General features: G+C 37.0%; 1 protein-coding gene across 4 annotated transcripts in view; it reads right to left on the reverse strand.

Annotated features, from left to right (window-relative positions):
* Nucleotides 1-15,364, reverse strand: part of MTCL1 (microtubule crosslinking factor 1) — a 279,300-nt gene that overhangs the window by 50,402 nt on the left and 213,534 nt on the right. For all 4 annotated transcript variants that reach the window (XM_053714926.1, XM_053714925.1, XM_053714924.1 and 1 more), the window contains 3 exons: nucleotides 13,227-13,346; nucleotides 9,048-9,284; nucleotides 6,044-6,229 (listed from right to left, as the gene is read on the reverse strand). In XM_053714926.1, coding sequence (XP_053570901.1) covers nucleotides 6,044-6,229; nucleotides 9,048-9,284; nucleotides 13,227-13,346 — 543 coding nt within the window. The remainder of the gene's footprint in view (nucleotides 1-6,043; nucleotides 6,230-9,047; nucleotides 9,285-13,226; nucleotides 13,347-15,364) is intronic.

Consider the following 15,364-nt stretch of genomic DNA (forward strand, 5'->3'; position numbering starts at 1 on the left):
CACAGAGAGTGAAGAGAGTTTGGTCTCCTCAGAAGGTAAGGTTACCAATCAACATTTTGGAACTCTAATCAATCTTCAGGGCTCTCTAGAGTTGCCATTTGTTTAGACAGGGGTCTTTTCTGAAGTTTAAGGAAAGTGCCTTTGTAAATCGAATTGCCCTGGCATGGCCTCGCAGGACTTGGTATGCAGATCTGATACAAATGTCTTCCAGTTAGCCTAGGTCCCTTCCTCTCAGGAAGAACCTTCTCGCTCAAGGTCTTTTCTTCCATTAAGTTATCAAATCTCTCAATTTGTCGCAGGACTTGGTATGCAGATCTGATACAAATGTCCTCCAGTCAGCCTAGGTACCTTCCTCTCAGGAAGGACCTTCTCGCTCAAGGTCTTTTCTTCCATTAAGTTATCAAATCTCTCAATTTGACAGCATGGGAATTGAAGATGAATCTTGTCTCAGAGTGGTTTTTCAGATGAGGAGATAGACACCTTGATTCAGGCCAGAATGCCTGGTACAAGGCACATTTAAAGATTGATACGTTTTTTAAGGCAGACCCAAAAAAAGCCATCTACCGTCCCTGTTCCTTATTTTGACGGTGATACTGCTGGGTGGGTCATCATTTTCTATCAATTATATGTCCTTTCCTTACTTAAAGGAACATGAAACCCAAAATGTTTCTTTGATGATTCAGATAAAGAATAACATTTTAAACAATTTTGGGCTAGATTACAAGTGGAGCGCTAAATTATTGCGCTCCCACAAATGGGCAAATTTGCCAGCCATTACAAGTGGCTGGTTATTGCTACCGCAAGCTCGCGGTAGCAATTAGCACTTATCAAATTAACTAGAGATCGGATTTCTGGCTAATTTTATAAATCTGCCCCAAATGCCCCCCAAAGTACTGTCTAGTATGTTTCTTAAAAAAATAATGAAGGCAGCATCTTTATTTTTAATAAAAGTACTGCACTAGGCAGCAATTTGGGATTAAAGTTGGTGGGCGTGGGGTGTTAGAAAAAAAACGGCACTGAAAAGAACTGTGTGTTCCCAGTAAATATATATATATATATGCATATATATATATATATATATATATATATATATATATATATATATATATATATATATATATATATATATATATATATATGTATGTATGTGTTAATATGTGTATACACATATTAACACATAAATATATATGTGTATAAGCATATACATATATATTTATACTTGCTTCTGGTGCAGAAGTTCTGATACAGTCTGATACGGCATCAGAATGAGGCTCCCCTAGGAGATTATGGAAGCGCGCTCTCATGAGCACACTGCTTCCTAGCAATTCGTATTGAGGCTATCTTGTAATGCCAGCGCACATTATCGTGTGCTGATATTACAAAGTCGAGCGCTAATATCGCTTTCATGAAAGCCATATATAGCGCTCCACTTGTAATCTAGCCCTATGTAATTTACTTCTATAATCTAATTTGCTTTATTCTCTTGATATTCTTTGCTAAAAAAGCAGCAATGCACTACTGGAAGCTAGCTGAACATATTGGGTGAGCCAGGAACACGAGGGATATATGAGCAGCCACCAATCAGCAGCTCATGATCCTACCTAGGTATCCTTTACAACAAAGGATACCAAAATAAATTAGATCTCATGTCTTTTTAAATCCCTTATTGCCCTCATATATCTCTTTCATTGTCCTAAAGCAAAGGATATAAAAAAAAATCACTGCCTGGCAAATCTAGAGCTGCTGACCCCAATGAAATCTAAAGCTGCTACAACAATTATAAGGCTGACTAGCATTATTATCACCCCTAAACCACTACTGATTTCAATTTCAATTTCAAATTTCTATTAAGAAAAAAATGGAAACATTCCCCTGCTTTTTGCATTTGAGTGAGAACTTTATCTATGGCATAAATATATGTTTATTGCCATTTAATGTCTTTTTGGCTTTAATATACTACACTTAAAGCTACTTATACCCACAGGTATCTATAAATAAGACACTTACACAATCATCTACGCTACATGAGCTGTAAGTATGACTATAAACTAACCAACAAAAACATTCATTGGCTTGAGTGGATCTTGAACTTCTGAATAAAGAGCTCTAATTCCTGCACTGTTTGCAAAATTAAACTTAAATTGATTGGATAGAGTATGCACATTTAAAATACTTTCTAATTTACTTCTAGTATCAATTTTGCTAATTTTTCATAGTATCCTTTGTTAAAGAATAATGTTTATAGCAATGTTATACATAGTTGACAAGTTGCTAACACTGCTGCCATAGAATGCTCCTGAAATCCTATCAGCCTATCTAGCTTTACTCTTCAACAAAGTATACAAAAAGAACAAAGTAAATGTCACAAACGAAATAATGTGTAATGATGTTAAAAACTGATCTGAATCATGAATGTTTCATTTTTTTTTTAATTTTTTTTTTAGTATAACTATTAAATAATATTAGGAAATAGGAACTGTATCACAATATGATTAACTTACAAAGATGACTTTGTCACAGAAAGAACTGCAAATATTACATAACTATTAGGTTCTAGGACTAGCATTATAAGTAATGAGAGTCCAACGATCTCTCTAGCCCAAATCAGCTTGCCTAAATGTGAGCCGCCGCTCTAAGCCTAATATTTCCGATACGTCACTCCAATGATATATAAACAGCAAACAAAAGCTGGATAACGGACTTATAAGATACAGCAGTGCTGTTCTTAATCATTTTACTGTTGATGCTGATGCGGTTGTAAAAGTCTGATAATCTGTGGATTAAAGTGGGATCTTCTGGAGCTCTTAGGAAATGTATCCTAACAGGAACGTTGCACGGACACCCCCCCCCCCCTCGAATGATTAATTTTTAACTTTATTGTCCTTTTAAATTATTCTGCAGTCTGCAAATATAAACGCAAAATTTGCAACAATCCAGGGAGGATAAAAATCAATGATTTTTTTTTATTTAAATCAGATTTTTATTTACATAGGATTTTTTTTAATGCAAAATCTAAATCTAAAATCTAAATATAGTTTCAAGTATAGGTACATTATAATCTAAAGGTTATTCATCCTGAAATAAGGCTTAATTTGTTATTATGTTGCATGAGGCTGAATATTCATAGCTATAACGTTGAATTTTTTGGTAAATCAATTCCATTAATCCATTCACAATGTCATGCTCTCCTAGAGGTTTCTGTAAGATTACTTTTGGCATTTTCTTCTGTCTAGATAATTTTATAACATATACTTGGTTTTGTAGTTCTTAAAACTGTGACTTTGTGTCTGCAGATATATCATGCATAGAATAAACATACAAAGTTGAGAAAGAGACCTTAAAGGGGCATAAACCCATACATTTTTATTTCATGATTCAGATAGAGCATACAATTTTTAGATATCAAATTTACTGCTTTTATCGAATTTGCTTCATTCTCTTGATATCCTCGGTTGAAGAAGAGCAATGCTCTACTGGGAGCTATATGAACACATTGGCCCCGATATTCAAAGCATTGACATTGTCTATATTTTCTAGAAAAGGGGGCGGATCCACAAAGTGCTGGCGACTGGTGATGTATTTCCCATAGGATATCATGGGGAGCACTGCTTCAGCCATACATCGCCAACATCGCCACTTGTCGGCACCTTAAGCAAGCAGTGGGGGGCTATTTAAAGTGCTACTACAAAGTGCAGACAGTGCGCTAACTGAACCCAAACATGGTTTCTGTTTAGGAACACTTCAAATAATGCCTGTGTGACCTTACATTCCCTAAACCTACACTAACTGCCTCACACTGGAGAGTCTCGGCACTGAAAAGGTGACGAGACAAACATGGCTGACACCCTACTCGCAACTTGTACTCAGAGATTGGAATATTTCGCACTGCTGGCCATGTATCCCAATCAAAGTACCGGTTACTCCCTCTGGAACTGCATATTATTTTAAACATTGTATATAATTGTTTTTCACTTTCTGTAATGTTAGTTTTTTTAATTTTCTGTAAATTTAGTGTTTATTATTTTCGATAACTCAGGGGGTTTTAGCTTAGAGTAGGGTTAGGAGTTAGGTAGTTAAGTAGTGTAGGGGTAGTTTGCGTTATTGGGTTAATAGGTAATAAATGTACATTGGAAAGTTGTTTAACATTGCATGTTCTATCTGAATTAGAAAATATAAGTTTGACTTTACTGTTCCTGTAATGCCATTGCTCCCCTGCAAATCTAGGTACACAGAATCAGATCTTACTAAGGGCCTGATTCTATAAAATGTGCGGGTCTTTGCATGGTTTTCCACGCCAACACTCGTAGAGGCAGCCCTCATGGAATTCTTTAAAAAAATGGTTTCCCTGCGAGTGGTGAGATGTGTCATACAAATAATGAGAGCTCTCGGATAGGTAGACGTTCACACTGGAGGTCGAGGTACAGAGGGAAAGACCGGCAACTTGAATATTACACTTAATACAAAATAAATAATGCACTGTTCCTTAAATATGCTATAAATACGCTATAATTTTTATATGCATTTTCCTTTCAGAGTAATTAGTGTTTTTAGTATTTTAGTGAAAACTCGTCACCTTTTAACAGGCAAAAAAAACCTGTGAGAACTGCAGTGCGAAAATGATTATAGAATTACAATGGCATTTGATAGAAAATTTCATACACGCCCATGGAACGCCCATGTTCAGCCAATTTTACGAACAATTAATGGTTAAATTATTTATTTTGCGTAATATTTAAATTACGAATTTAATTGGACATTATTGTAATTTAGGCATCTTCTCCCTATACAAAAATGCAGTATATGCTCCTTAGTAATACAACCTGTTTTCAGGGTAAAAGTGGCTTTATATAATTCCACCAGGCAAATAGAAGGGCTGGCGAGCATTCTTATAGAATCTCACCAGCCTAGAGGATGTTTTAGAATCAGCCCTATGTTTCAAGAAGCTCAATGAATAGAAGATTGTTAGGGGTGGAATAGATCTGCATAAGGACCTAAGTGTGAGGAGGGAGGAGGAAGTAATAAAAATGAAATATAATGTTATTGTTTTAGTTAAATAAAGTTAACAAACAAAATCTGCACCATGATATCTATCTCTGAAGATTGGTTCAGCAGTCTTTAATGTACCTTTGTCTAGAAATCCTCATATCTTAATGAACATAAACAATTTACTTCACTTTGCGCTCATGAGCGCTTGCTTCCTTAGGCTCCAATGGGAGCCTTGTTCTCATGCCGTTAGACACGGCATGAGAACTAGCGCAGCAAAATAGGTAAGTCGCGCAGCGATGGGCAGTAATTTAAAATATAAATTATATGAAAATCTACATATATATTTATGTGTTAATATGTGTATATACTTATATATATGGTTACAGGAAACTCACAGTTCCCATAGACCGTAATGTAATGCACTTGTAATGGCTGGTTGTAAACAGGCAAATTTTCCTGTTTGTGGGCGCGTGATAAATACACACTCCACTTGTAATCTGGCCCTAAGGAAGTACACAACTAATACAGCTGTACCATTTGTTTATGTCCTGCTCATTAGTTTTATTAGCTCTTATGTACATGGTCATCCAATTGGCAATAGCAGGAACTATGTATCAGCCAATGTGCCTTATAAGGAAGTACACAACTTATGAGCAGGACATAAACAAATGGTACAGCTGTATAAGACTCATTAGCTGTTAAGTACATAATCAGCCAATGGGCAATAGCAGGAACTATGTTTCACCCAATCTGCCATAAAATTAAGTACACAAATGATACAGCTGTGTTTGCTTGACGTTAATTTTGATCAGTTTGTACCAATTTTTTTTTCTACTAAACAAATAGAGAATTAGCGACAAAAAGGGATGAACTGTACTGTTCATCTCTCATTTTTAAACCAAATAGCAAGATTCAATTTGTAATTGCTACTTCTCTTGGGTCTTTTATCACAAATGTGTATACCAACTTACTCCGGCTATATTCAGCATTACTGTAGGGACCCGGGAAATACAGTATATGGGAAATGATAAAAAGCCACCCTGTGCTGTTGTCTCACTTGTTTCTGATGTTGCAGTAACTCAGCTGTCTGGAGCTGGGGACTCTCTGAAATGGAATGTTGAGAGTAATCTGCCAGGGTAAACACGCCATCTTCCTCCTCCCCGTCTGCTGCCTCCAAATTGGTATCACCTTCTCTGAACTCAGGATGAATGGTAAACTCTGTAGGGGCCTGAAGCTGTTCAATCTAAAAAAATAAAGTAATAAACACAATAAATCATTTGCAACTACATTTCTTTCTCAACTGTTTGCAAAAATAAATATTTAAAGGGATACTAAACCCAATTTTTTTCTTTAATGATTCAGATAGAACATACAATTTTAAGCAACTTTCTAATTTAATCCTATTATCAATTTTTCTTTGCTCTCTTTCTATATTTATTTAAAAAGCAGGAATGTAAAGCTTATGGGCCGGCACATTTTAGGTTCAGCACCCTGGATAGCGCTTGCTTATTGGTGGATACATTTAGCCACCAATAAGCTAGCGTAACCCAGGTTCTGAACCAAAAATGGGCGGGCATCTAAGTTTTACATTTCTGCTTTTAAATAAAGATAGTAAGAGAATTAAGAAAAATTTATAATATGAGTAAATTAGAAAGTTGCTTAAAATTGCATGCTCTATCTGAATTATTAAAGAAAAAATGTGGGTTTAGTATCGCTTTAACATCTTTACACTGCAATTACTGGGTTAATAGCAAAGGATGTAAATGCACTTCTCCTATGTCTCTCTAAAAGGGCAGTTTGAGATAATGCTGCAGTATACTTTTATTAGTTATGTTGCCCTTTTCCCTGTAATATCAAAGGATATGAAACCCAACATTTTTTCCAATTTTCTTCTATTATCACAGTTGCTTAGTTTCCATGTTATTTTTGTTGAAGAGATACCTAGGTAGGTGTCTGGAGCACTATGTGGCAGGAAATAGTGCTGCCATTTAATGCTCTGGCAAATGGACAATATTCTTGCAAAACTGCTGCAACCATATAATGCTCCAGATGGGTGCACGCTCATGAGCTATGTCCCTGCTTTTCAACACAGGTTGAAAGATACCAAGAGAATGAAGAAAAAGTGATAATAGAAGTAAATTAGAAAGTTGTTTAAAATTGCTTGCTCTATCTGAATCATAAAAGAAAAAAATGGTTTCATTTCTGAGAATTGGTAGAGCACATGGAAGTGTCACAAATATAACTCTGCTACATAACTGTTCCTAATTGGCTTCGGCAGAGATGATAAGCTAAAAACAGTAAAACAATGAAGAGTTTGCTAACAAAATGTGTCTACTGTCGTAAAAAGTTCAGATTGGCTCCTCCAAATAAGGCAAGTGGTTGCTGGTGTTTAAAGTGAAGGTAAACTTTGGTGAATGAAAGACCATTTTTTAAAAATACTAGGGGCAGGGGGCACTTTCATTCATCAAAGTTTACAAAGCAGCAGTTTTGATTAAAAACGTACCTTTTTTTCTTTTCACAGACAGAGCAGCTTCCCCTTCCTGGAAATCCTCTCTTCACACAATGCAATGACTAATCCGGCTTCCTCCAATCACGGCTTTCCCCCCAGGGTAGTCATTGCCTGAGGCCGTGCTGTGATTGGAGGAAGTCGGATTAGTCATTGCTGACGTGTGAAGAGAGGATTTTCAGGAGGGGGAAACTACTCTGGCTGTGAAAAGAAAAAAAGGTAAGTTTTTAATCAAAACGGCTGCTTTGTAAACTTTGATGAATGAAAGTGCCTCTGTTTTTAATAGTATTTTTAAATAACGGGCTTTCATTCATCAAAGTTTACCTTCACTTTAAGCTAATGAAGAACTATTGCAGCAAACCAGGTGATAAAGCATTTAATACTGTTTCAAACTCACTAAATATGTTACTTTATTACAGGACTGGATCAAATTCTTGTAATTACAAGATTTCTCCTTGAGCAGGATTGTGTGCTCAGATTTCTCATTACTGAAACTACAGCGAGGGTTTTGTCAGTGCTGAGATATCAGTGCTGCTACTTCTTTCATTAGAACGCTGATCTAATCACACAATCACAGGACTTTGAGCTAGGGCTGCATGCCGGCTTTGTGAAAAAGAAGGTTTGTTTGCTATGTACTTTAGCTGCATCTGCTCTGCAGCACTCCTGCTTTCTGCCCAAAGGAAAAAAAAAGTATTTTGTACAACTTGAATTGAAGGGATACTCAGGTTAAATTAAATGTCCATGATTCAGATACAGCATGTCATTTTAAACAACTTTCCAATTTACTTCCATTAAAAAAAAATGTGCAGTCTTTTTATGTTTACATTTTTTGAGTCACTGAGCATGTGCAAGAATTCACAGACTATACGTATATGCATTTGTGATTGGCTGATTGCTATCACATGGTACAAGGGGAGTGGAAATATACATAACTTTGAAATTTGTTATAAAAAAATCTACTACTCCTTTGAAGTTCAGACTAAGTGCTATTGCATTGTCTTGTTATCTTGCATTTGTTGATTATGCAAATCTAATGTGTTTATTGTATTATAAAATGGATAATCATGCATTTCCCCTCCTTTTCCTGTAATTGGGGATTTTCCAGTTCAGAAAAATGAAAAAGCACATGGCAGACTTCACCAGCCTCATTTAGAAACATTCTTCGTGGTCTTATAAAGAGGTGCTATGGTAATCAGTAATATGGTTACATTTTATAATGAGGTGCATATTTATCAAGCTCTGTAAGGAGTTTGATGCCCCGTGTTTCTGGCGAGCCTTCTAAAGACCACTTCTCCATAACCTGTCCGCCTGCTCTGAGGCCGCGGACAGAAATTGCCAGAAATCAACGCGATCGAATACGATCGGGTTGATTGTCACCCCCTGCTAGCAGCCGATTGGCCGCAAAATCTGCAGGGGGCAGCATTGCACCAGCAGTTCACAAGAACTGCTGGTGCAATGATAAATGTCGAGAGCGTATGCTGTTGGCATTTATCGATGTGCAGCCGACATGATCGCACAATCATAAATATGCCCCTGAATCTGTATGTAGTTTTACCTGCAACAGATCATCTCCCACAACCTCTTGTTCCACACTTTTGCTCTGCCGCAAGTTCTTCAGAAGCCACTTTAGCTTGACGTAGAGAACAAAGCCATTCTGTTTGAAGTTGCTCAGTTCTTGATGTAGGAGACACTTTTCTTGGCTCCAGGTTTTCTCTTCCAGCTTGTTCTGCAGAGTCAGGCTTTGCACCTCCAGGTCTTTTCGCCTTATGGTTTTCAGATGCTCCTCTTCCAGCTACAGATAAAATGAAATAAAATAAACTACCCAGCAACAATAACTTACCAACAATATTTTGTTACTTTTAGGATTTCATCAATGTACAGAATGAAATCAGATTTTGGAGAAAAATGTAGTGCAGTGATAGTTTATGAAATGTTTAACCCCTTAACAACAACCACCGTATCCTGTAAGGCAGCTGTTGCTAAGCCCTTAAAGGGACATAAAACAAGTTGGGATAGAGACAAAATATCATAGTATGTGCTTTAATTACTTTACCTGCACATTTATACTGCAGTGCCTCACCATTAACCCTTTCTTTTTAGTTTCTGAATTGTAAAGCTCTAAATCCTCCCACACATTTCCTTCTCTGGCTGTATCTATATCTATTGTTGTTTAGGTAAAATGCATAGGGATTATCTGCTGGAGCATGCCTAGAAGCTGTGAACTCAGTTGAAATACAATGCCTGTGTCTACACACTGATAAGGGTGGGGGTGGAGCTGGCTTCTCCAGGCAGCTTAGCTATGTAATTACTTTTGCTTATTTTTGAAAATGATTTTAAAATACTTGCCAGCAATTTTTAAACATTTTTTAATGCAAACTATTTTTAATTAATTAGCCCTTCTAGGATATGCACAGATCTCAACCTGTTTTATGTCCCTTTAAGGATGACACCCGCTTCCTTGACAGCAGCCAGGCAGCACTATTTTTGCATGTCTCAGCACTAAGGCAGCTCAGAAATAGCACTACAGAGGCCTCCCCAAGCAAGTGATCACAGGGACAGGGTATCATGGTGATCGTATGTTTGTCACTGGGAAGCCTCCATTACATGAGATACATACTGAGTGTTGTTTTTATCCATAAGTTTTAGTTTCTGGCCTTGGGGATAAAAGTGTTAAAATACTGCTAGGTAAATACCCTGAGGTTTCTAATTCTTTAGAAATGAATAACCCCCTTTTTTTAGTATTAAATTATCATTTATTGATATTTTATGTTATAATATAAGGTATCACAAGAAAATAATATATATGGGTGCACTTAACAAGAGATCACTGTAAAACAAATACAGGACAAAAATGGAAAAATTGCCTCTATCATTTAAGCATGTTAATAGTCTGGTCAAAATTAAACTTTCATGATTTAGATAGAGCATGCAATTTTAAGATACTTTCTAATTTATTCCTATTATCAATTTTTCTACGTTCTCTTGCTATCTTCATTTGAAAAAGTAAGAATGTAAGCATAGGAGCCGGCCCATTTTTGGTTCAGCACCTGGGTAGCACTATATGATTGGTGTCTAAATGTAGCCACCAATCAGCAAGCACTACCCAGGTGCTGAAAAAAAAGGGCTGGCTCCTAAGCTTAGATTCAAATAAAAATACCAAGAGAACGAAGAAAAATTGATAATAGGAGTAAATTAGAAAGTTGCTTAAAATTGAATGCTCTATCTGAATCATGAAATATTAATTTTGACTAGACAATCCCTTTAAGGGATTAAGAATGTACTGCTGTATAGATAGGATCATTACTTCATGGTAATACATTTACATTTTGGACAACCATGCTACAATCCAATTTAATTAAAGGGACACACACACACATATATACAGTATATATATATATATATATATATATATATATATATATATATATATATATATATATATATATATATATATATATATATATATTGGTGTCATGTGATTTGTTAGTGTTACAAGGTCTCAGGTGTGAATGGGAAGCAGGTGTGTTAAATTTGGTGTTATCGCTCTCACACTCTCTCATACTGGTCACTGGAAGGTCAACATGGCACCTCATGGGCAAAGAACTCTCTGAGGATCTGAAAAAAAAGAATTGATGCTCTACATAAAGATGGCCTAGGCTATAAGAAGATTGCCAAGACCCTGAAACTGAGCTACAGCACGGTGGGCAAGACCATACAGCGGTTTCACAGGACAGGCCTTGCCATAGTTGACCAAAGAAGCTGAGTGCATGTGAACAGCGTCATATCCAGAAGTTGTCTTTGGGAAATAAGCGTATGAGTGTTTCCAGCATTGCTGCAGAGGTTGAAGGGGTGGGGGTCAGCCTGTCAGTGCTTAGACCATATGTCGCACACTGCATCAAATTGGTCTGCATGACTGTCATCCCAGAAGGAAGCCTCTTTTAAAGATGATGCACAAGAAAGCCTGCAAACAGTTTGCTGAAGACAAGCAGACTAAGGACATGGATTACTGGAACCATGTCTTGTGGTCCGATGAGACCAAGATAAACTTATTTGGTTCAGATGGTGTCAACCGTGTGTGGCGGCAACCAGGTGAGGAGTACAAAGACAAGTGTGTCTTGCCTACAGTCAAGCATAGTGGTGGGAGTGTAATGGTCTGAGCCTGCATGAGTGCTGCCAGCACTAGGGAGCTACAGTTCATTGCGGGAACCATGAATGCTAACATGTACTGTGACATACTGAAGCAGAGCATGATCCCCTCCCTTCAGAGACTGGGTCGCAGAGCAGTATTCCAACATGATAACACAATTTGCCAAAGTGTAAACTTATTTAGTTAATGGGATAGCCTCATGCTTTCCCCAGGCATTCTTGTAATCCACCACAGTGTGTGTACTTACCACTTCTAATGGAAGATTATTCCATGTATATACAACCTTTTCTATGAATGCTGCAGGCTCTTTGTTTATGGCATTAATGTACTTGGCTCTTTGAGTCTTTTTTATTGCTGGAATGTTTTAATGGACTTCAATAAATAGTATGTTTTAGGGAATTACTTTGCTAACTTACTTCATCAACACTGCCAACAATACTCCTTGAAACTGAGAGTTTACAACATGACCTTATGGTCCCCAGACCTATTTATCGGGTTCTTTGTTTATGTTTGATGGGACCATAGAATGTCAATATTACCACAGAGACAAAGAAGATGTTTACAGTGGTAACTTGGAGGCAATGGTGAAAATGCTAGTCAAGTGTCAGTGCTTCACTATCTTGAAACTTTTTTACTCATTGGGTTACCAGGCAATGATGACTGCACCTGCCTTATAGAAACATTTTTGACCATGAAAGATCCCTTTGAAACTTTATTAGTTAAGAAGTCAGATGTGTCAACAATTCTGGGTATCTGCCATGGATACAGTGGTTATTGATTGTCCATTGCCACTGGACAAGTTTAAAAACTTATGGTTGGCAGTGCTGCAGGGACTAAGAGGAGAGTAGCTGATACTCGGGAAGCTGCAATCACTGTTGAGCAAGTTTATTTTTGCTCACCATATCATAACTTTGGAATAATGGGTCCTGACCCGTGGTTTAAAGAACCCTGCCTTAACCTATATTTACAGGTCTTGAAAAATATGCCTATAGTCTACAAGTCACAGGAATAAATTTACTCATCAGAGACTATTGGACTAATGGAAATTTCCAGCCCTGTATATACAGACTTTTTTCACCCCTTTCATTTTATGTCCTTACTTTTAATAATACTATATGACAATAAGAAAAAACAAACGAGTACTGAGATACACAAAGCACAGTTGTAGTTATGGATTTTTCTTAGGCTAACATCTGTGGTTGTGACATCATATGTCTGTAAGTATGCTTAACATAACAACACACAGTTCAGCTGCACCTGTTTTATTTTGTCTGCTCTTTGTTATAGGACAATAAGCACTAAACTGAATAGAAGTACTTGAGTTGTGTGTATTAAGTAATAAGTACATAAGAAAAGCGCAGACATACTAAAGGTAAACATACCGGCCTGCATCAGACATGTATGTATCAAAACAATGTAACTCCTGCACATATGATGTTTCACAATCACTGGGAACAAACACAGGGGTTGCTTGGATATATTATTTAAATGGTTGACCTACTAGTTTTCTTCTTTTCATATTAAAGTAAACATGATGGCAACAATGAAAAGACAGAAGCATTTTCTCAAGTTGTTTTAGTAAAATACCTGAATGATCCTGTCTGTCACCTTCTCATGCTCTTCTGTATGAAGTCTCCTTTCCTGTTCCAGGATTGCCTGAAGTTCGCGTAACGTTGAATTTTTTTCAGGTGAAACATGGTTGCTGAGCTGGTAATTACAGAAGACAAACAAGGATTAAATATTATTTTGTTTAGGGTTATAAAGAAATATTATTGAAATATGGTCAACTGGTCTAATCAAGAAGTACTTTAACTCTATATCAGGATGATAAGCAAGATTAACAATACAATAAGGGAACATGCTGTATTTATAATATGTGTGTGTGTGCAGCACGATGCACTATCCTGTAATGATAAGACAGACTGGAAATAACTATTAACCTACTAATTGCCAAATAGTAAATACATTGCGGTGGACAGGTAAGAAGTTAGGCTTTTTCCTAAATGTAGCATTCAGTATACCAGTAACGTTTTCACTCTTACTATTAACCTAGTGGTATTTTACCTCCCCTGGAGATAGGTATATATGTTTCTTTAAAAGAGAGTAGATATCTTGTTAGAAATGCAACTGATACATAATGTACTGGTTTGTGGAGAGCTATAGTAATTATCTGAAAAAGGCTGATTTACTAGAATCAAGAATCATCTGCTGCATAAACAGATAGAATATAAAAATCCAACTTCTTTATTATGGAGGGGATTTTTCTATCTAGTATATATTTTTGCATATGTAATCTCTCAGTACAAATTTGTAAGACTTCTTAATAATTAGGTATAAAATGTGGAAAAAAAAAAGATTTCCAGTTTATTTCTATTGTCAAATTAACTTTGTCTCTTGGTGCCCTTTGTTGAAAAGCAGGTTCAGGAGTGTACATGTGAATAGGTCACTATATGGCAGTAGTTGTGCAAGGAAGCTTTAAAAAATGTCAGCAGGTACTGAAGAAGAGAAAATAGTTTGCACCATTGTGTACCCCACTTCATAAAGAGAATAGGCAGGCTACGTTGCTCTACCCAGCTTGTCTCCGTATCCACACACTATGAGGTCGAGACTCTTTGACACCCCCAGAGAAGCGCAGGAATTCTTGGACCAGCATAGAAGTGCCCTCTCTTCCTCCTCAGAACAACACCAAGATTCTCCTGGTTGATGTTTCTACCTCCAGGTATACTCCTATACCATGTAGCACCCTGTTGATGGGGTACGGTGACTATACTAAAATTGAGGACACTTAATGGATTAAGATCCTCTCAGGTTATATGAAAGTTTATGTAGTAACTGTTTATTATGTTATATACTGTTTGAAATGTTTTGGTTGGTAAAAGGTTTAACTGTGAGAGATTGCCGGTTGTTGGGTAGCTTGTCCTTGGATGCCTACCTTTGCTGGAGTGGTGTTGATGACCCAATGCTTATATTTATATCTTTTTATATGATCAATTATTTAGTATGTCCCAATGACGGATAAAATAATATCCTGGAATGTTGGAGGAATAAATTTTGCTATCAAAAGAAAAACAATCCTAACCCGTGCAGATATCATGCTGCTGCAGGAGACCCACCTTAACTCTCTTGAGCATGAAAAGTTTAAAACAAATTGGATATCTGAAATCATTTGCGCCACTTATAATAACTCCAGCAGGGGTGTGGCACTGCTGCTACACAAAAACTTTAAATCTGAAATTGATGATGAGATTGTAGACCCAAATGGAAGATTTGTGATATTCAAATTGAAATGGCATGATCAATGGTATACTATATGTAATGTCTATGGTCCTAATCAGCGCAGCCCAGGTTTTTGGCTGGGAATTAATCCAACACTTGGTTCCTTTCTTGGATACTAGGCTCATTCTTGCTGGAGACTATAATATGACTCCTAATCCTGTACTAGATAGGTTCAGAGACCCGGAGAGGCCTCATGTAACTTCACAACCATACACTCCTAATACGTATACACAGAAAATATTCCTAGAGGAAGAAAGAAAACAGCGCAGCTCCAAAGCGTTCTCCAGGAACAGCGGCAAACCCAAACTGAACACAGGCTGAGCACAGGGACTTCGTGAGCAGCTGGAGTTGAAGAGGTGCTCACCGAGGAAAATCACAAAGAAAGAAGGAGGCGGCACACTTGGTAAATGAAAACAAGAACGAAGCTTTATTCCATATTTTCAGTCGCT

The sequence above is a fragment of the Bombina bombina genome, chromosome 5 (assembly GCF_027579735.1).
Source record: "Bombina bombina isolate aBomBom1 chromosome 5, aBomBom1.pri, whole genome shotgun sequence".
Taxonomy (NCBI): domain Eukaryota; kingdom Metazoa; phylum Chordata; class Amphibia; order Anura; family Bombinatoridae; genus Bombina; species Bombina bombina.